Source organism: Eptatretus burgeri, chromosome 2, assembly GCF_056783735.1.
Source record: "Eptatretus burgeri isolate ZD-2024b chromosome 2, Ebu_testis_v1, whole genome shotgun sequence".
Taxonomy (NCBI): Eukaryota; Metazoa; Chordata; class Myxini; order Myxiniformes; family Myxinidae; genus Eptatretus; species Eptatretus burgeri.
Window position 1 is genome coordinate 154,987,386 of NC_140962.1, and position 17,242 is coordinate 155,004,627.

Sequence of the window (17,242 nt, forward strand, 5' to 3'; positions counted from 1 at the left end):
GGCCATGGGTTACCGAGTCTATTATGAGGGGGTTAATCCCCGTCGTTTCTCCTCGGAAGAGCCGGACCTGGGGCCACCGCTCACAATCAAGTTTGTGGTACGGTGGGTTGCTTTACAACCACAAACGCCAATCAGTTGACCACGAGTTCATGTCCACCGTCTAATTTTCCGTTTAACTAGAGGTCACGTGGCTTCCTGAACGGGGACCGCGCCCTCGGCAAAGCACCAATCTTATATTGATTAGATCTTAATTATGGCGGCTGAGCGTTTACCGCTGGTGCGTGCCAACTATGATAGGCTAATTAGTTTGGTAATTACCTCCCAGTCTATCGAGGTTCAGACAATGCTGGATCAATGGAAGGAGAGAACAAACACAGGCAGGTTGAAATGTCAACAAGGAATTTATTAATAAGGAAAAATAAATAAACATAAGAACTTTTTTTCTCCTTGTGGTGAAAATAGGGAATTCAAATCAATTAAAAGTAATCTCAAGCAAATTAAGAATTAAACAGGCATTGATAGAAATACAGACAAAGAGCAGATGCCTATCACTATGCCTTACTTAACGATTAAACACGACACAGTGGTACCCAGATCATTCGGGGAGGGGGGGGGGGTGGGCAAGGAATCCGATCTCGCTTACCAAGGTGGAAGTCGACGTGCGTCCATTAAAATGTCCCGAAGTGTGCGAGTGTGCCTTGGTCCGTTGCCAGCGCTCTGCTTTACCGTGCACCCACTCGCAAACAGGCTTGAACACCAATCGGCGGCACATCATCACCCCCAGGAACCAGGGACGCCAAGAGCAGGTCTCGAGCAGAACTAGCATTAATGATCCAAGCATCACCCACTGTCAGGAGCCACCAGGAGTCACAAACAACGGACAGCTGTAAGGAGCTGTGAGGTGCTGCAAGGCACCATGGTGCACTGTGTGGCGCTGAGGCGAACGTCGATGGAAAACAGGTGGGTGAGGTGAATGATGCACAGCCATATTTCACCATCAGAATAACTGCTCAAGAAAAACCCGTGGTGTGCTTAATCAAATGTCCTGCAAGTCCAAGGTGTAAATAATTCGTCCACCTCCAAGCCAATGTGTCCTGATGAAAAGGGGGTAGACGAGCCTCCGTTGGGCTAACGGCTATCTCAAGTGCATGAATGCGTCTGTCATAAAGAGAAAAAGACCATCCCATAAGAAAGGGAATCCATTCTATACCCTTCTCAACGCATCAAAGTTAGAATCCCACCAGACATGGGGATGGGTCTATCCTGGGCATGCATTTTGGGAAATAACTGTCTGAGGACCTAAATGTGTATATGTATTAGTCATATCCGATTCTGAAACCCATAACACGACCCCTTTCCCGATCTGCGACTCACCCCGAGTCGTCCAACAGCTGGAGACATCAGTAAAAAGTTACATCATTGCCATTAAAAGTTAGCATTACTGTGTGATATGCAGGTGAAGTTACCCCTACCAAGTACGTTTGAACTACCCTTGAGTGTGTGCAACAATTAAAACTAGATATGTCCTGCCTGATGCGTTGGGAACTGCCTGACTCACACAAACAACCTTGTGCTCCACCAAAATTGCCGGAATTTTTGAAACTAAAACACATAACCGGTGGGCTTTAATAAATCTACACAACTATGTACAATTTCTGACCAAGGACCGACAGAAATTCAAAAGGAAAATTGTGGAGGTGAGGGGAACACCTGTTGACTTTTTGCTACCATCATGCTCTTCACCAGCACATCTAACAAAGCAAACAAAGCACATCGAACAAATGGTGACCGGCACACAGGCCATAAATGTTGTGGCCTTCTAAAGAAAAATTATCAAAGGAAGCAGCAACAAGAACCGAGCCACTTCCTCCACCGAGCTGCGTTTGTGCAGTTCATGGACATGGTGATACGTGGCAAAAGAAGTTAAGCAAAGTGGCATGAGACTGGTGTGTGGCTGTTACGAGGCTGCAGCAAAGGTGAAGTCCAGAAGCGTGGTGGCATGCTGCTGCTGTGAATGCAGTTCAAACAAAAGAACAAACAAAACCACCAAAATAATTGGAAGGGTGTCACCTGGGATGAGTTTGCAGCGAGTGGCAGTCCAGAGAACAGGTGGGGGTGGAACACAGGCCACGGAGCAAATGGTGAAGTGAGGTGAGTGATGCCTTGATGGAGAACAGGTGATCAAGCAAGGTGAGTGATGCCTTGATGGTCCTGGGGATGGCGAGACAATGCAAAACGACAAGACAAACAGCACAAAAGGAAAAGGGTAAATCAGGCAAAACGAAAGTGTGGACCATGCTGGATCAATGAAGGAAAAGATGAAAACGAGCTGGGAACATTTATGATAAGCAATTTATTTACACAGCAAGGGCGAGTAAAATGATATGGCATAGTAATTGGTTGAGTCATAAATTATGCACAGCAAGGAATTTGTTAGTGTAGCAAAAGATAATACAGTTATTTATAAAAGAAGACAGTGCAGAGTTAACCCGACAGAAACTTCGACAAACTTACTTATGTTACACATGTTATAGGCACAATCTCACAAACACACACCCGAGGAAATTGGAGTTAGCCCAGAAAGAGGAGACAATTGAGGTGTCGGCAACCTCATTGGTAACTGATGTGATCGACGGACCTACCCACCCCAATCACTTCGGAAGGGGGAGAAGGAAAGAAAAAAGGAGTGTCCACATTACATGAGAGGGAGGTGCAAAAAGGTAATGCAGTGTGATGCAACACGAAGCTGTGAAAGGTGCAAATCGGTGATGCTCTTTTAGTGAACGAGGCACAGATGGAGAAAAGATGCGTGAGGGAAAAGCTTAACTGGATGTGTGAGAAAGTTTGTAAATGTTATGTTAATGACAATGGAACGCTGTCAAAGCCGAGCGCCGATGACCCAGAGAGGACCCGGCAACGACCCCGGCAATTCTCGCTTCACCCCGCTTTCCTCGCTCGGTTGCACTCTGCTTGTCAAAGGCTCCGGACGAGATTCGGCTGGGACGCTGGACAGAGAGTGACTGAGCCTGATTGGCTTTTTTTATGGAGCCAAGGTAAGGGACAAGCCAAAAAGTACATCAGGAGGCCTAGTCGGCATTTTGGAGTTCCCCAATTGGTGCAGATTCCTCACCCAGTGCAAGAGCACGCTCCGCCAGACTCTGGAGTCGAACATGGCCTCAGAGCCTGGCCACGTGACAAAGCTCTGCAAATTCCCTTTGGCCGCAGGTGTTTGCGAGTGCTGTCCAGCCATGAACACGCACGTTGAACTCCGTTCGAGCGTTGTTATCTCACAGCATGCTGAAGCTACCCGGACATCGTTGAACGAAACCAGCACACGTTTGCGCTTCAAGTAATACGCCGAAACACCCCAGCTCGCATGTCCTTCGTTCCTCCGGCACCTTCAGAGAGTGTGGGGAGTGTATAGAGGGCTGTGGTTGATGTGAGGTAGTTGAGGCAGTGTGGAATTTGTGGTGAAGGCACTAAAATATTGCGAGTGGTTGAGGAGATTGGAGTGAGGAGACTGATATGGTTGTGGTATTTGCGGTGAAGAGGTCGGGCGTAGGTTGTTGTGGGGAATCTTAGGATACACTAGACGACCCGTGAACCCGTTGGGTTCCTGTTGTGACAGTGGTTCATTAGAAAATATCTCAAGGAAAAAAAAAAAAAGATAGCTCTAGCAAACTATACCGCTGGGGTTGTTTGCATTGATCAAATTCTCCCGAGGAGTACTTAACTGAATCGGGAATCGATTTTAAAAATAATTTCATTGCTGCCCGATTTGAACGAAACTTGAGACTGCACACCGCAAGAGAATGGTGAGTAAGGTGGCCATAAAAATTTTGCGCTATTGTGTCCCGTTTTGGCTGTATTTCGGTAACATACATACATACATACAAGATGAGAGTTTTAGTAATACTGTACCAGTAAGTGCCCGTACTTGCAAAAAAAAACAAACAAAAAAAACTTTCAAACCACGTGCCCGCACGTGCGTGCCCATACATGCGTGATCCCGTACAACCATCACAGACATTGTAGTTTGCTTTTGTACTGCATGCCCATACATCCATCACAGATTTTGCAACCAACAGATTTTGAAGGATCTGATGGATGACATACCTACGGGCATGCCCGTACGTGCAAAAAATAAAAAATAAAAAAAAAATAAAAAAAAAAAAATTCAAAACCGCTTGCCAGAAACAAACACACAGGCCGTTCCTTCGCTCTCGCTTGCCCATACATGCGTAATCCCGTACAACCATCACAGATATTGTAGTTTGCTTTTGTACTGCATGCCCATACACCCATCACAGATTTTGAAGGATCTGATGGATGATGTACCTACGGGCTTGCCCGTACGTGCAAAAAATTAAATAAATAAATAAATAAAATTAACTTTCAAAACCACTTGCCAGAAACAACAACCACACAGGCTGTTCCTTCGCTCTCGCGTGCCCGTACGTGGAAAAAAAAAAAAACATAAATAAAATAAACTTTCAAACCGCACCAACACACGCCAGCACATGCACCAACATATGCACCAGCACACCCCAGTACATGCACCAACATACCCTACTACATGCACCAACATATGCACCAGCACACCCTAGTAAATGCACCAACGTACCCCAGCATTTGGTCTTACTTATCCCAGTACATCCACCAACACACCGCAGTATGTGCACCAACATATCCCAGTGTACCCAGTACATCCACCAACCTACCCCAGAAAATCCACCAACATATCCCAGTGTACCCAGTACATCCACCAACCTACCCCAGTATATCCACCAACATATCCCAGTACATCCACCAACAGACCACAGTGTACCCAGTACATCCACCAACATACCCCAGTATATCCACCAACACACCGCAGTATGTGCACCAACATACCCCATTACATCCACCAACCTACCCCAGTACATCCACCAACCTACCCCAGTATACCCCATTACATCCACCAACATACCCCAGTACATCCACCAACACACCCCAATGTCACCCCAGTGCACAGACAAACTTACCTTAGTCTCACCCCATGGACAGGTAAGTTGAGCCCCTTGCTTGTTTCATCTTTTTTTCTGCTTCATTGAGACACTGGTGTTGATCCTGCATGACTGACATGGACCAGAAACTGTGTCCTTGTACTTGTGAAAACAAGATGGATGTGATCTTTGACAACGTGAAACCTTGGACTCGAGATCATCACCACCAACAAGGGGCTCAACTTACCCCCATCTCTCCCCAACTAGTTAAACGTTTCAGTGAATTTACAAAGATCCCAAGTGACCCACATTCCGGGGGTTAAACCCGTCTTGTTTCCCAAAACCCACAGATCCAGTGATATTATCGTGAAAACCCTCATTGGATGGAAAGTACGATCGATGTAAACACGTCATGGTTCCCTTCCACTCCACACTCACAAGGACTCACACACACACACTGACACACCTGAACCTGGAGACGTGTGTTCCGTTACCAAGCAGGTAGCGAGTACTTGCCAATCCCGCTGTTCCTTATCAACAGGTTTGAATAGAGTGCTTGCTTGAGTGCTTAAGCCGCTTGGTGAGCGATGCACAATAAACTGGGGAACGCAGAACCGTCCATGGGGGTGAGAACTCAGAATGTGTATTTCATAATTTGTGTCCATGTATCGCACACAAACACACATACACAAACGGATATACAAAGATAAACACAAAATAAAAGAAAGGAGAGAAGATACAAACACAAACAACACACAGGTAAGCAGAAAGGTCGAACACAGCCAATAAAGCTCCATCTGGACCCCCCTACGTGCTAGGAAATAGATATATACCCCCCCTACATCCTAGGAAAGAGGAGGAGGGTCTTCAACTCGCCCCACCATCACCGGGTAAGATGAGGAAGCACCACCACTCGATTACAAGACGAGGATGGAGGGATAGTGAAACTGTGCTCCACGAGACTCGACTCACCCAAGAAGGCAGGAAACAAAAGTGGGACCGAGAAGGTGTGAAGACACCTGGACGGTTTACAAAGGAACCGGCCAATCAACTCCCGAGTCCCGGAAAGGTGCATCGAGCAAGAGAGCTCGACACCAAGTGATTGCTCCTTCCGGGGCTTTATATGGTCGCCAGAACGGGGTGGGCACGTGATCCGGTGCTTCCTCAGACGTCCCCGCTGATTGTGGCGTCACAGATCACGTGGTCGTGACGCATATGTGGGTTTGCACGTCACTGGAGACACGGTTCTCTTGCTGGAGTGCGAACGTATATTATGACGTCACTCGATACGGTTCTTTTGCTGAAGTACGAACCGGATTATGACGTCATGCTATTTTTCACACACACAACGTTGGTAAAGCTTTAATTTATTGTCCCGGCCCCTCCGACAAGGTCGAAGACGCGGAGAGGGGTTGGGAAACATTAAAACAAGGTGTCACAAGGTAACCTGACGGGTATGACGAATATCATGCAAATGACGTCACCATCACCTTGTTTGCAATTTGATACCTGTATCTTGAAGCGTTTCATTTTTGCCCCTAAAATGAACCTCTGCACTCGTTGCCATGGAAACGACGTCAACGGATTGCCGCCATTTTGGGAATGTGTCATCCCCAGCCCCGACAGAGATCTTGATTTTAAACAATGATCGGATCATCAGATCTGCTCGGAAGTTTTCGGTGATCTTTTCCAACTCGTTTGTGTCAAGTTTGACGTCACAAAGAGCAAACACTTTTCGTGGTATCTGTTTTATGCAAATGACGTCACTGTCACCTTGACCTTTGACATTGTTGTTTCCCCGCATAAGCAAATATGCCGAGTATTCCAGTCTTCTCGGGTACGACTCCGACGTGGGGAAGGGATAACCAAAGTGCTTCATTGGGCACGCGCACAATCCACCCCCTTGGGCACGTGCACGCTTCACCCCCTTGGTGACGTCATTTCCCATTGGGCACGTGCCACTCCACCCCCCTGGTGATGTCATTGCCCATTGGCACGTGCACGCTCCACCACCTGGTGACGTCAACATCCGGTGGGCACATGCACGCTCCACCACCTGGTGACGTCAACATCCGGTGGGCACATGCACGCTCCACCACCTGGTGACGTCAATCCGCATTGGGCATGCACACGATCCACCCCCTGGTGACGTCCCCCGAACATTCCAGAAAACCTCGTTCTTCCCTCCTCCACAGAAATCCGTAACATCGTCCACTCAATATTGAAAAATCTTCAACAAAATAACAAGAAATTTGCACATATCTACAGTTATTTCCTGGAACTCTCACCAAACCAAGTAAGTAAGGCCTGGTCAGGTCTTGGATAATGTGCCAGAGCAGAACATCGCTGCGTCTACTTTCCACTGGTATTCCAGGGGACTCAGCTTAACCAACCCGCAGGCAAATAACTGGCCGATCCCCATCTCTTTGAGATGTTGAACAATTTGCTGCAACCACGAGGCATGTGGTCGACCCCTTGGCCTCCTCCACTCATGAGGCTCCCGCGCTGAGACAATCTGGTGGTCAGGATCAGCGTCAGAAAAACGAGCCACATGACAATACAGCCGCAGCTGACACTCACAGACTATACAGGTAACAAATCTCATCTGAGTCTCTCTCAGCAACCACTCGTTGGACACAAAGTCTGACCAGTGATAGCCAAGGATTCTGCGAAGAGACCTGGTGCCAAAGGTATTAATTCTCCATCTCAGATCCCTGGTCAGAGTCCAAGTCTGACATCCATAGAGCAAGACTGGAAGCACAAAGGACCTGAAAACTCGGGATTTCGTCCTCCGACGCAGGTACTGGCAGCGACACACCCCATGATCCATTGAATCCATGACTCTTCAGGTCCGACCCAGACGTCTGTTGACTTCTGTCTCACAACCAGCAGAGACATGAATATCACTGCCAAGGTAAGTGAATCTCCACGTGACCTCAACATCCTCACTAAAACAGGTACAGACAAGATAGCAGCATCCAAGATGTCATTGAAAGCCTGGATCTTAGTGTTGACCCAGGAATCCCATAATGCCAGTGGTTCCGATGCCTCATCCAGTGCCTCGAGGACCCCAAAAGGATGTCCAGATTCTCTCCAAAGATGACTGCATCATCTGCAAAATCAAGATCAGAGATTTTGACATTCTCAAATGATGCACCACAACTTGATCTCTCCGACATCCTCCCTCGAATCCAGTCCATACAACGATGGACATGCTTGCCCTGGGGACCCTCATCCATCCTTAAAAAGCTTTGGGCCACCTGGATAAACCTGGGGATTTCCACTTGATCTTCCACGGTTTCACATCTTGGTGTTGCAATGTGACAATACCAAGGTGAAGGTATTTCGTCTCACCTGTGGAACTGGCAGTCTTCGGCTTCCACATCCTTAGGAAGAACAGCAGCTCATTGTTATTTACACCCCTCACATTGCCGATGAGAGAGAGAGAGAGACAGAGACAGAGACAGAGAGTGATCAAGGAACACCTTACCCCATGCAGTCTTGAGATATCTCTGTGTGTCTGTGTGTCTGTCTGTCTGTGTCCGTCTGCGACCGCTGTTTCTCGACAACCACTGGTCCGATCTAATTGACACTTGCCAGGAATTTTGCTGGGGACCTGAGGATGTTCCTTTTCAAGGTTTGATATTAATCGGACAAGCGGTTCCCAAGTTATGGCCATTTATTTCCCAACCAATGACAAGACACGGTGTTGGGACGTCACTATTGACGTCACAATGTGTTTTTTGAATTATTTTATTTTTGCACGATTGACGTCACAATTCTTCTTCTTCGTTTCATATGATGTCACAATTAACGCTGGGGACCTGAGTATGTGCTCGGTGCACCTAAAAGTCAAAATGCATATGCAGTTCACCATGCGTTCAACGCCTTGACGATTGACCGTTTAATTTCGAAATGTTCCATATACTTGATCTCGGTGCAGGGGGAGAGAGGAGGGGGCGAGAGAGGAGGGCGGGAGAGGGGGGCGGTGAGAGGGGGCGAGAGAGTGGGGGCGAGAGAGTGGGGGCGAGAGAGTGGGGGCGAGAGAGTGGGGGCGAGAGAGTGGGGGCGAGAGAGTGGGGGCGAGAGAGTGGGGCGAGAGAGTGGGGCGAGAGAGTGGGGCGAGAGAGTGGGGCGAGAGAGTGAGGGGGCGAGAGAGTGGGGCGAGAGAGTGGGGCGGAGAGAGTGAGGCGGAGAGAGTGAGGCGGAGAGAGTGGGGCGGAGAGAGTGGGGCGGAGAGAGTGGGGCGGAGAGAGTGGGGCAGAGAGAGTGGGGCAGAGAGAGTGGGGCAGAGAGAGTGGGGCAGAGAGAGTGGGGCAGAGAGAGTGGGGAGAGAGAGAGGAGGGGCGAGACTAGGGGTGAGAGAGAGAGGGGGAAGAGGGAGGGTGGAGAGAGAGGGTGGAGAGAGAGGGGGCGAGAGAGGGGGCGAGAGAGGGGGGAGAGAGAGGGGGCGAGAGAGGGGGCGAGAGAGGGGGCGAGAGAGGGGGGCGAGAGAGGGGGCGAGAGAGGGGGGCGAGAGAGGGGGCGAGAGAGGGGGCGAGAGAGGAGGGCGAGAGAGGAGGGCGAGAGAGGGGGCGAGAGAGGGGGGCGAGAGAGGGGGCGAGAGAGGGGGCGAGAGAGGGGGCGAGAGAGGGGGCGAGAGAGGGGGCGAGAGAGGGGGGCGAGAGAGGGGGCGAGAGAGGGGGGCAAGACTAGGGGGAGAGAGAGGGGGTGAGAGAGGGGGTGAGAGAGGGGAGGAGAGAGGGGGGGCGTTACAATTCTTCTTTTCTTCATTTGATATGACGTCACAATTGACGCTGGGGACCTGAGTATGTTTCCCAGGTGTTTCCCAAGTTATGGCCATTTATGATACGGTTGGTCCAATCTAATTGAAACAATGCCCCAATCCAGTCGTCGTTTACGAGAGTGAAGGAACGAAGCTGCACGTACTGGCACTCACCTACGGGCCCGCACAAGTATATATTAATGTGAAGAGGTCATAAAATAAGATATCTCACATCATGTTCAAGTGTATACGAAACTTCAATTTTAATAAAACTAGTGCATGCCCGTATGTGCGTGGCCATACGTGCATGGCCGTACGTGCAAAAAAAAAAAAAAAAAAAAAAAAAAAAAACGTTCAAACTGCGTTCCAGAAATAACAACCACACAGGCCGTTCCTTCGCTCTCACGTACCCATACGTGCGTGGCGGTACGTCCAAAAAAAAAAACAAAAAAAAACAAAAACTTTCAAACCGTGCCAGAATTAACAACCATACAGACCGTTTCTTCACTCTCGCATGCCCATACATGCGTGGCCGTAAGTGCAAACAACTTTCAAACCGCGTACCAGAAACAACAACCACAGGTCGTTCCTTTGCTCTCGCGTGCCCGTATGTGCGTGGCCGTACGTGCAAAAAAAAAAACAAAAACTTTCAAACAACTACACAGGCCGTTCCTTCGCTCTCGTAAACGACGACTGGATTGGGGCATTGTGTTTATCTGTAAATGCGTATAAGAAATCGAGAAATTATTCGAACTAATGCGTGCCCGTCGGTGCGTGCCCATAGTTGCAGCTTCGTTCCTTCGCTCTCGTAAACGATGAATGGATTGGGGCATTGTTTCAATTAGATCGGACCAACTGTATCATAAATGGCCATAACTTGGGAAACACCTGGGAAACATACTCAGGTTCCCAGCGTCAATTGTGACGTCATATCAAACGAAGAATAAGAAGAATTGTGATGCCCCATCTCTCTCACCCCCCTCTCGCCCCCTTTACCCCCCCTCTCTCGCGCTTCTCTCTCTGTAAATGTATTCACAAATGTCTACCAAGCACAACAATTAATTCAAACCTTGGGAAAAAAACAGCTTTCAAGCCCTTGGGAAACAGCTCTTTCCCTTGGGAAAATTCAAACCTTGGGATTAATTAATAATTTGAACAATCAATTCAAACCTTGGGAAAAACAGCTTTCAAACCTTGGTAAACACTTGGGAAACAGCTGAAATGGATGAAGAACGATATCAAACCTTGAAAAGGCACATACTCAGGTCCCCAGCGCAGATTGTGATGTCATAGCAAAAGAAGAAGAATTGTGATGTCAATCGTGCAAAAAAAATAATTAAAAAAAATGAAAAAAAACATTTATTGTGACGTCATTCGTGATGTCATAGCAGCGTGTCTTGTCATTGGTTGACAGATAAATGGCTGTAACTGGGGAACCGCTTGTTCGATTAATATCAAACCTTGAAAAGGCACCTACTCAGGTCCCCAGCGTCTATTGTGACGTCATAGCAAATGAAGAAGAATTGTAACGTCAATCGTGCAAAAATAAATAAACATTAATTGTGACGTCATTCGTGACATCAACTCGAAGAACGACATCAAACCTTGAAAAGGCACATACTCAGATCCCCAGCGTCAATTGTGACGTCATACCAAATGAAGAAGAAGAATTGTGACGTCAATCGTGCAAAAAAAAAAATATTAATTGTGACGTCATTCGTAATGTCATAGCACCGTGTCCTGTCATTGGTTGACAGACGTTATTGATCATTATTGATTGACAGACAATATATGTCGTTATTGTTTGAGACATTGGTCATTGTTTCACGTTATTATTTTTATTACTGCCAATTATTGTGCTATTATTGGCGTCTGGTGTTGGCGCAGTGGTTAAGGCAGCGGCTTGGGATCCAAAAGGTCCTGAGTTCAAGCCCCGTTGGGCCACTGAATTAATACACCAGGGGGTTGACTCAGCCTGTCATCCTTCCAAGGTTGGCGAAATGAGTACCAGTGTACAGGGCTGGTGTATACCCCGGTTAAAATAGGTGTACCAGATCCCTGTGTCGCAAGAGGCGACCAGGGTTGTGTCAGGAAGGGCATCCGGTGTAAAACATGTGCCAAATCACGATGCGGATCATATTGATGATCCGCTGTGGCGACCCCTAACAGGAACAGCCGAAAGAAGAAGAAGAAGAATTATTGTGCTATTATTATTAATATGCTGTTATCATTATTCTGAGATATCTTTGGGAAAAAATGACATAATAAGGTGATAAGGTGGAACGACACTTCAGCTGCGATATATACACCTTTTGCAACACTGAAAAAAAGCAATAAAATGGCGCAACTTGGGAACCGCTCGTCCGATTAATATCAAACCTTGAAAAGGCACATCCGCGGGTCCCCGGCAATATTCCTGGCAAGTTTCAATTAGATCGGACCGGCGGTTGTCGAGAAACGGCGGTCGCAGACAGACACACACACACACACACACATTGCTGGAATTATAGATAGATACAGTAAGTCAACACGATCCGGAAGTCCGTACGTTGTAACCCATAATGGGGAATGTGGCTGAGGATCTCTTCCCCAACGGCCACGCCCACGCAGCACCGTGTCCTGTCATTGGTTTGGTAAATAAATGGCCATAACTTGGGAACCACTCGTCCGATTAATATCAAACCTTGAAAAGGCACATCCGCGGGTCCCCGGCAATATTCCTGGCAAGTTTCAATTAGATCGGACCGGCGGTTGTCGAGAAACGGTGGTCGCAGACAGACACACACACACATTGCTGGAATTATAGATAGATACAGTAAGTCAACACAATCCGGAAGTCCGTACGTTGTAACCCATAATGGGGAATGTGGCTGAGGATCTCTTCCCCAACAGCCATGCCTACGCAGCACCGTGTCCTGTCATTGGTTTGGTAAATAAATGGCCATAACTTGGGAACCATTTGTCCGATTAATATCAAACCTTGAAAAGGCACATCCACAGGTCCCCTGCAAAATACCTGGCAAGTTTCAATTAGATTGGACCAGTGGTTGTCGAGAAACAGCGGTTACAGACACACAGACACACACACACACATTGCTGGAATTATAGATAGATATAAATAGATTTGTAGTGATCATGGTGAGCGTTGTAACGTCGTGGTGAGCATGGTGAGGATCTGTGTTTAGGCCTCGGTTAGTTTAAGGTACGCCTGAACAGGAAATAGTGTGTTTGCAAATGAGGATGTAGATGTTCCTTCCTCCTGCTTGGCGAGCAACATGACTGGTGTGTGTGTGTGTGTGTGTGTGTGTGTGTGTGTGTGTGTGTGTGTGTGTGTGTGTGTGTGTGTGTGTGTGTGTGTGTGTGTGTGTGTGTGTGTGTGTGTGTGTGTGTGTGTGTGTGTGTGTGTGTGTGTGTGTGCTTTATTGGGTGAAATAAACTGAAGTAAAGAGATGGAAGAACAGGGGATGGAAGACCAAAGTAAAAGCCCATGCAATGAATCTTGTACCAACAATTATCCACCAGACATATGGAAGGGCTAAGTAAAGGAATATAAACGAGATAACTGTCTCATGATCGCTGTATGTTGGGTGCCTTTACATCAGAGGAGTGCCGCTTTTGCAGAACTGCTACATTGTTATCCTGTAATCACCTTTCATGCCATATGCAGGAAATCAACTTCCTCCAACACATGCACCAACCTACCCCAGTACATGCACCGACCCATCCCATGGACAGGTAAGTTGAGCCCCTTGTGTGGTTTATCTTTTTTCTGCTTCATTGAGACACTGGTGTTGATCCTGCATGAATGACATGGACCACAAACTGTGTCCTTGTACTTGTTGTGAAAACAAGATGGATGTGATCTTTGACAACGTGAAACCTTGGACTCGAGATCATCACCACCAACAAGGGGCTCAACTTACCCCCATCTCTCCCCAACTAGTTAAACGTTTCAGTGAATTTACAAAGATCCCAAGTGACCCACATTCCGGGGGTTAAACCCGTCTTGTTTCCCAAAACCCACAGATCCAGTGATATTATCGTGAAAACCCTCATTGGATGGAAAGTACGATCGATGTAAACACGTCATGGTTCCCTTCCACTCCACACTCACAAGGACTCACACACACACACTGACACACCTGAACCTGGAGACGTGTGTTCCGTTACCAAGCAGGTAGCGAGTGCTTGCCAAGCCAGCTGTTCCAGGTTTGAATGGAGTGCTTGCTTGAGTTCTTAAGCCGCTTGGTGAGCGCTCCACAACAAACTGGGGAACGCAGAACTGTCCATGGGGGTGAGAACTCAGAATGTGTATTTCATCATTTGTGTCCATGTATCACACACACAAACACACATACACAAACGGATATACAAAGATAAACACAAAATAAAAGAAAGAAAGGAGAGAAGATACAAACACAAACAACACACAGGTGAGCAGAAAGGTCGAACACAGCCAATAAAGCTCCATCTGGACCCCCCTACGTGCTAGGAAATAGATATATACCCCCCCTACATCCTAGGAAAGAGGAGGAGGGTCTTCAACTCGCCCCACCATCACCGGGTAAGATGAGGAAGCACCACCACTCGATTACAAGACGAGGATGGAGGGATAGTGAAACTGTGCTCCACGAGACTCGACTCACCCAAGAAGGCAGGAAACAAAAGTGGGACCGAGAAGGTGTGAAGACACCTGGACGGTTTACAAAGGAACCGGCCAATCAACTCCCGAGTCCCGGAAAGGTGCATCGAGCAAGAGAGCTCGACACCAAGTGATTGCTCCTTCCGGGGCTTTATATGGTCGCCAGAACGGGGTGGGCACGTGATCCGGTGCTTCCTCAGACGTCCCCGCTGATTGTGACGTCACAGATCACGTGGTCGTGACGCGTATGTGGCTTTGCACGTCACTGGAGACATGGTTCTCTTGCTGGAGTGCGAACGTTTATTATGACGTCACTAGATAAGATTCTTTTGCTGCAGTGCGAACCGGATTATGACGTCATGCTATTTTTCACACATACAACATTGGTAAAGCTTTAATTTATTGTCCCGGCCCCTCGGACAAGGTCGAAGACGGGGAGGGGGGTTGGGGAACATTAAAACAAGGTGTCACAAGGTAACCTGACGGGTATGACGAATATCATGCAAATGACGTCACCATCACCTTGATTGAAATTTGATACCTGTATCTTGAAGCGTTTCCGAATTATCGTCTTTTTCGTCCCTAAAATGAACCTCTGCACGAGTTGCCATGGAAACGACGTCCACGGATTGCCGCCATTTTGGGAATGTGTCATCCCCAGCCCCGACAGAGATCTTGATTTTAAACAATGATCGGATTATCAGATCTGCTCAGAATTTGTCGGTGATGTTTTCCAACTCATTCGTGTCAAGTTTGACGTCACGAAGAGCAAACACTTTTCGTAGTATCTGTTTTTTTGCAAATGACGTCACTGCCACATTGACCTTTGTCATTGTTATTACCGCATAAACAAATATGCCGAGTATTCCAGTCTTCTCGGCTGTGGAAATATACACACGACTCCGACGTGGGGAAGGGATAACCAAAGTGCTTCATTGGGCACGCGCACAATCCACCCCCTTGGTGACGTCATTTCCCATTGAGCACGCGCACGCTCCACCCCCCTGGTGACGTCAATCCCCGAACATTCCAGAAACAACAATCCGCTCGAACCATCCGACCAACATTCCGAACAATCCCCGACCGGGGTTGATGGAGGCCCATGTGTACCCTTCAATAGAATGTGGAGAAGGGGACCATGCAAATAAAGATGAGAGGGTGCAAGATCCGAAAGGAGGCGACAGTCGACAGAGCGACCATCGACGTGTCTGCGATTGTGAAGTGATCGACCCTTGGACTCAGCTTCATTGAGGGATATTCCAATGATCTTGAAGACCTTGGTTTCCACATGGTTGGGGACACAAGATTTCGAAGCAAACACCGAATTGAAGCAATCGGCCTTCTCACCAGCAGAGTCGGCTGTGGTGCCATTTCAAGTGCTGGAACTCAGCGACAGACTTAAAAAGTCACCACCAGGTTCTTGAGGAGAGAGATAAGTTTGAATGTTCAGTCTTGAGATTGGACAGATGTCATTTCCTGGCTCTCCTGAAAGGACACACACACACACACACACACACACACACACACACACACACACACACACACACACACACACACACACACACACACACACACACACACACACACACACACACACACACACACACACAATAGTTGTGCAGGCTTTGTGGAGTAATCTGAGTTTTCCTTCAGTTGGATTTTTCGTACAGGAAGAGAAAGGAAGTCGTTTCAAAGCAACTGCCTCACTCACCATCGGATTTCGTGTACCGTCGGCAGGAGAATGGGTAAGATAACTGAAGTCAAGATGGGAATAATCTGTGTATCAGATCGAGCAGGTTTCTGTGGAATAATTCCCAGGCTGAGATCATATCAGGGTTGGTAGATATAGGAGACCAGTCCTGAAGTGCAATGGCTGCTTGCAGTCCATGCCAGTTTGCCTGAGGGAACTGTCACACCTGATGGCACTGAGGCTGTTCTCTGAGAATGGCCAGAGAGATGTTGACCTTCAAAAGCACATGATCAGATGAAACAATTGGAGAAGAGTTAAAGCACGAGACATTGACAGGGAAGTTGGGTCACAACCAAATCCAAAGAAGGGACGATTTGCCACTGACAGAAATCCGGGACAGAAAGTTTACAGATCAAGTCAGTCCCATGGAGTCAAAGAAGAACTTTGCTGAGGTTCCATGGCAGGTGGGAGAGGTACCAACACCCAGGCAATAGGCATCGTGACAACGGAAGTCACCGCGTATGAGGAAAGGAGAGTTGGGACATTGGTTCAAAGTTGGTCCATCCATCCCAGACAGAATGATGTAAAAATGGAGTCCTCACTGTTTGGAGGATGGGAGAACACAGAAGCAAACAGGAGGTGGGAGAAGAGTGGAAGGCACAGCCAGATTTACTCCTGGGGTTTGAGAGGTGTAAGAGAAGTACACAGACAATGAGAAATGAACTTATTGATGTAAAGTGTGACTCTGCTGCCAACAAGGGGGTGGAAGTGGTCTTACATGGAGAGGTTTAGCACCATTAATGGGTGTGATGGGGAATTTATTGTCCTGGAACACAATCTTGAAAAAGACTTCTCAGGATTCCCAAATTGGAAATGCAAATACAGAATTCATGGGAGGATTGGAAAAAAATGTTTTCATTTGAAGGCACAGAGGAAACTGGAACTGTGGGTATGAGAGGAGAGAGGATGTACGAAGCAATCAAGATTGAAAATATTGTTACGGTTGTGGGGGTAGAGGGAGGAATTTAATAGGGAAGTTAGGATTGAATGGAGTAGTTTGGTCCATGGATGTGTCAGAGACATCTCGATGTAATTTAGTTGGGAAACTGGGAGCTTAAGTGTTCCGTGTCACCACACAGGGGGTGGTGTCGTGTTAATTA

The 17,242-nt window shown here is 47.6% G+C and overlaps 1 protein-coding gene across 4 annotated transcripts; it reads right to left on the bottom strand.

Annotated features, from left to right (window-relative positions):
• Positions 1-263: 263 nt before the first annotated feature.
• LOC147033636 (uncharacterized) lies at positions 264-15,411 on the bottom strand. 4 transcript variants are annotated; one of them, XM_085871716.1, is made up of 4 exons: positions 14,934-15,411; positions 13,893-14,032; positions 2,071-2,211; positions 264-847 (listed from the first exon to the last, which is right to left on the bottom strand). In XM_085871716.1, the coding sequence occupies exons 1-4, from the start codon at positions 15,045-15,047 to the stop codon at positions 841-843; spliced, it is 402 nt and encodes a 133-aa protein (XP_085727842.1). In that variant the 5' UTR covers positions 15,048-15,411; the 3' UTR covers positions 264-840. The 4 variants fall into 4 exon arrangements, 2 of the variants coding, with proteins under 2 accessions (XP_085727842.1, XP_085727843.1); XM_085871717.1 differs by lacking the exons at positions 13,893-14,032; positions 14,934-15,411 and adding an exon at positions 5,958-6,378; XR_015055574.1 differs by lacking the exons at positions 264-847; positions 14,934-15,411 and adding an exon at positions 14,397-14,561 and having other exon boundaries at positions 1,493-2,211.
• Positions 15,412-17,242: the final 1,831 nt, after the last annotated feature.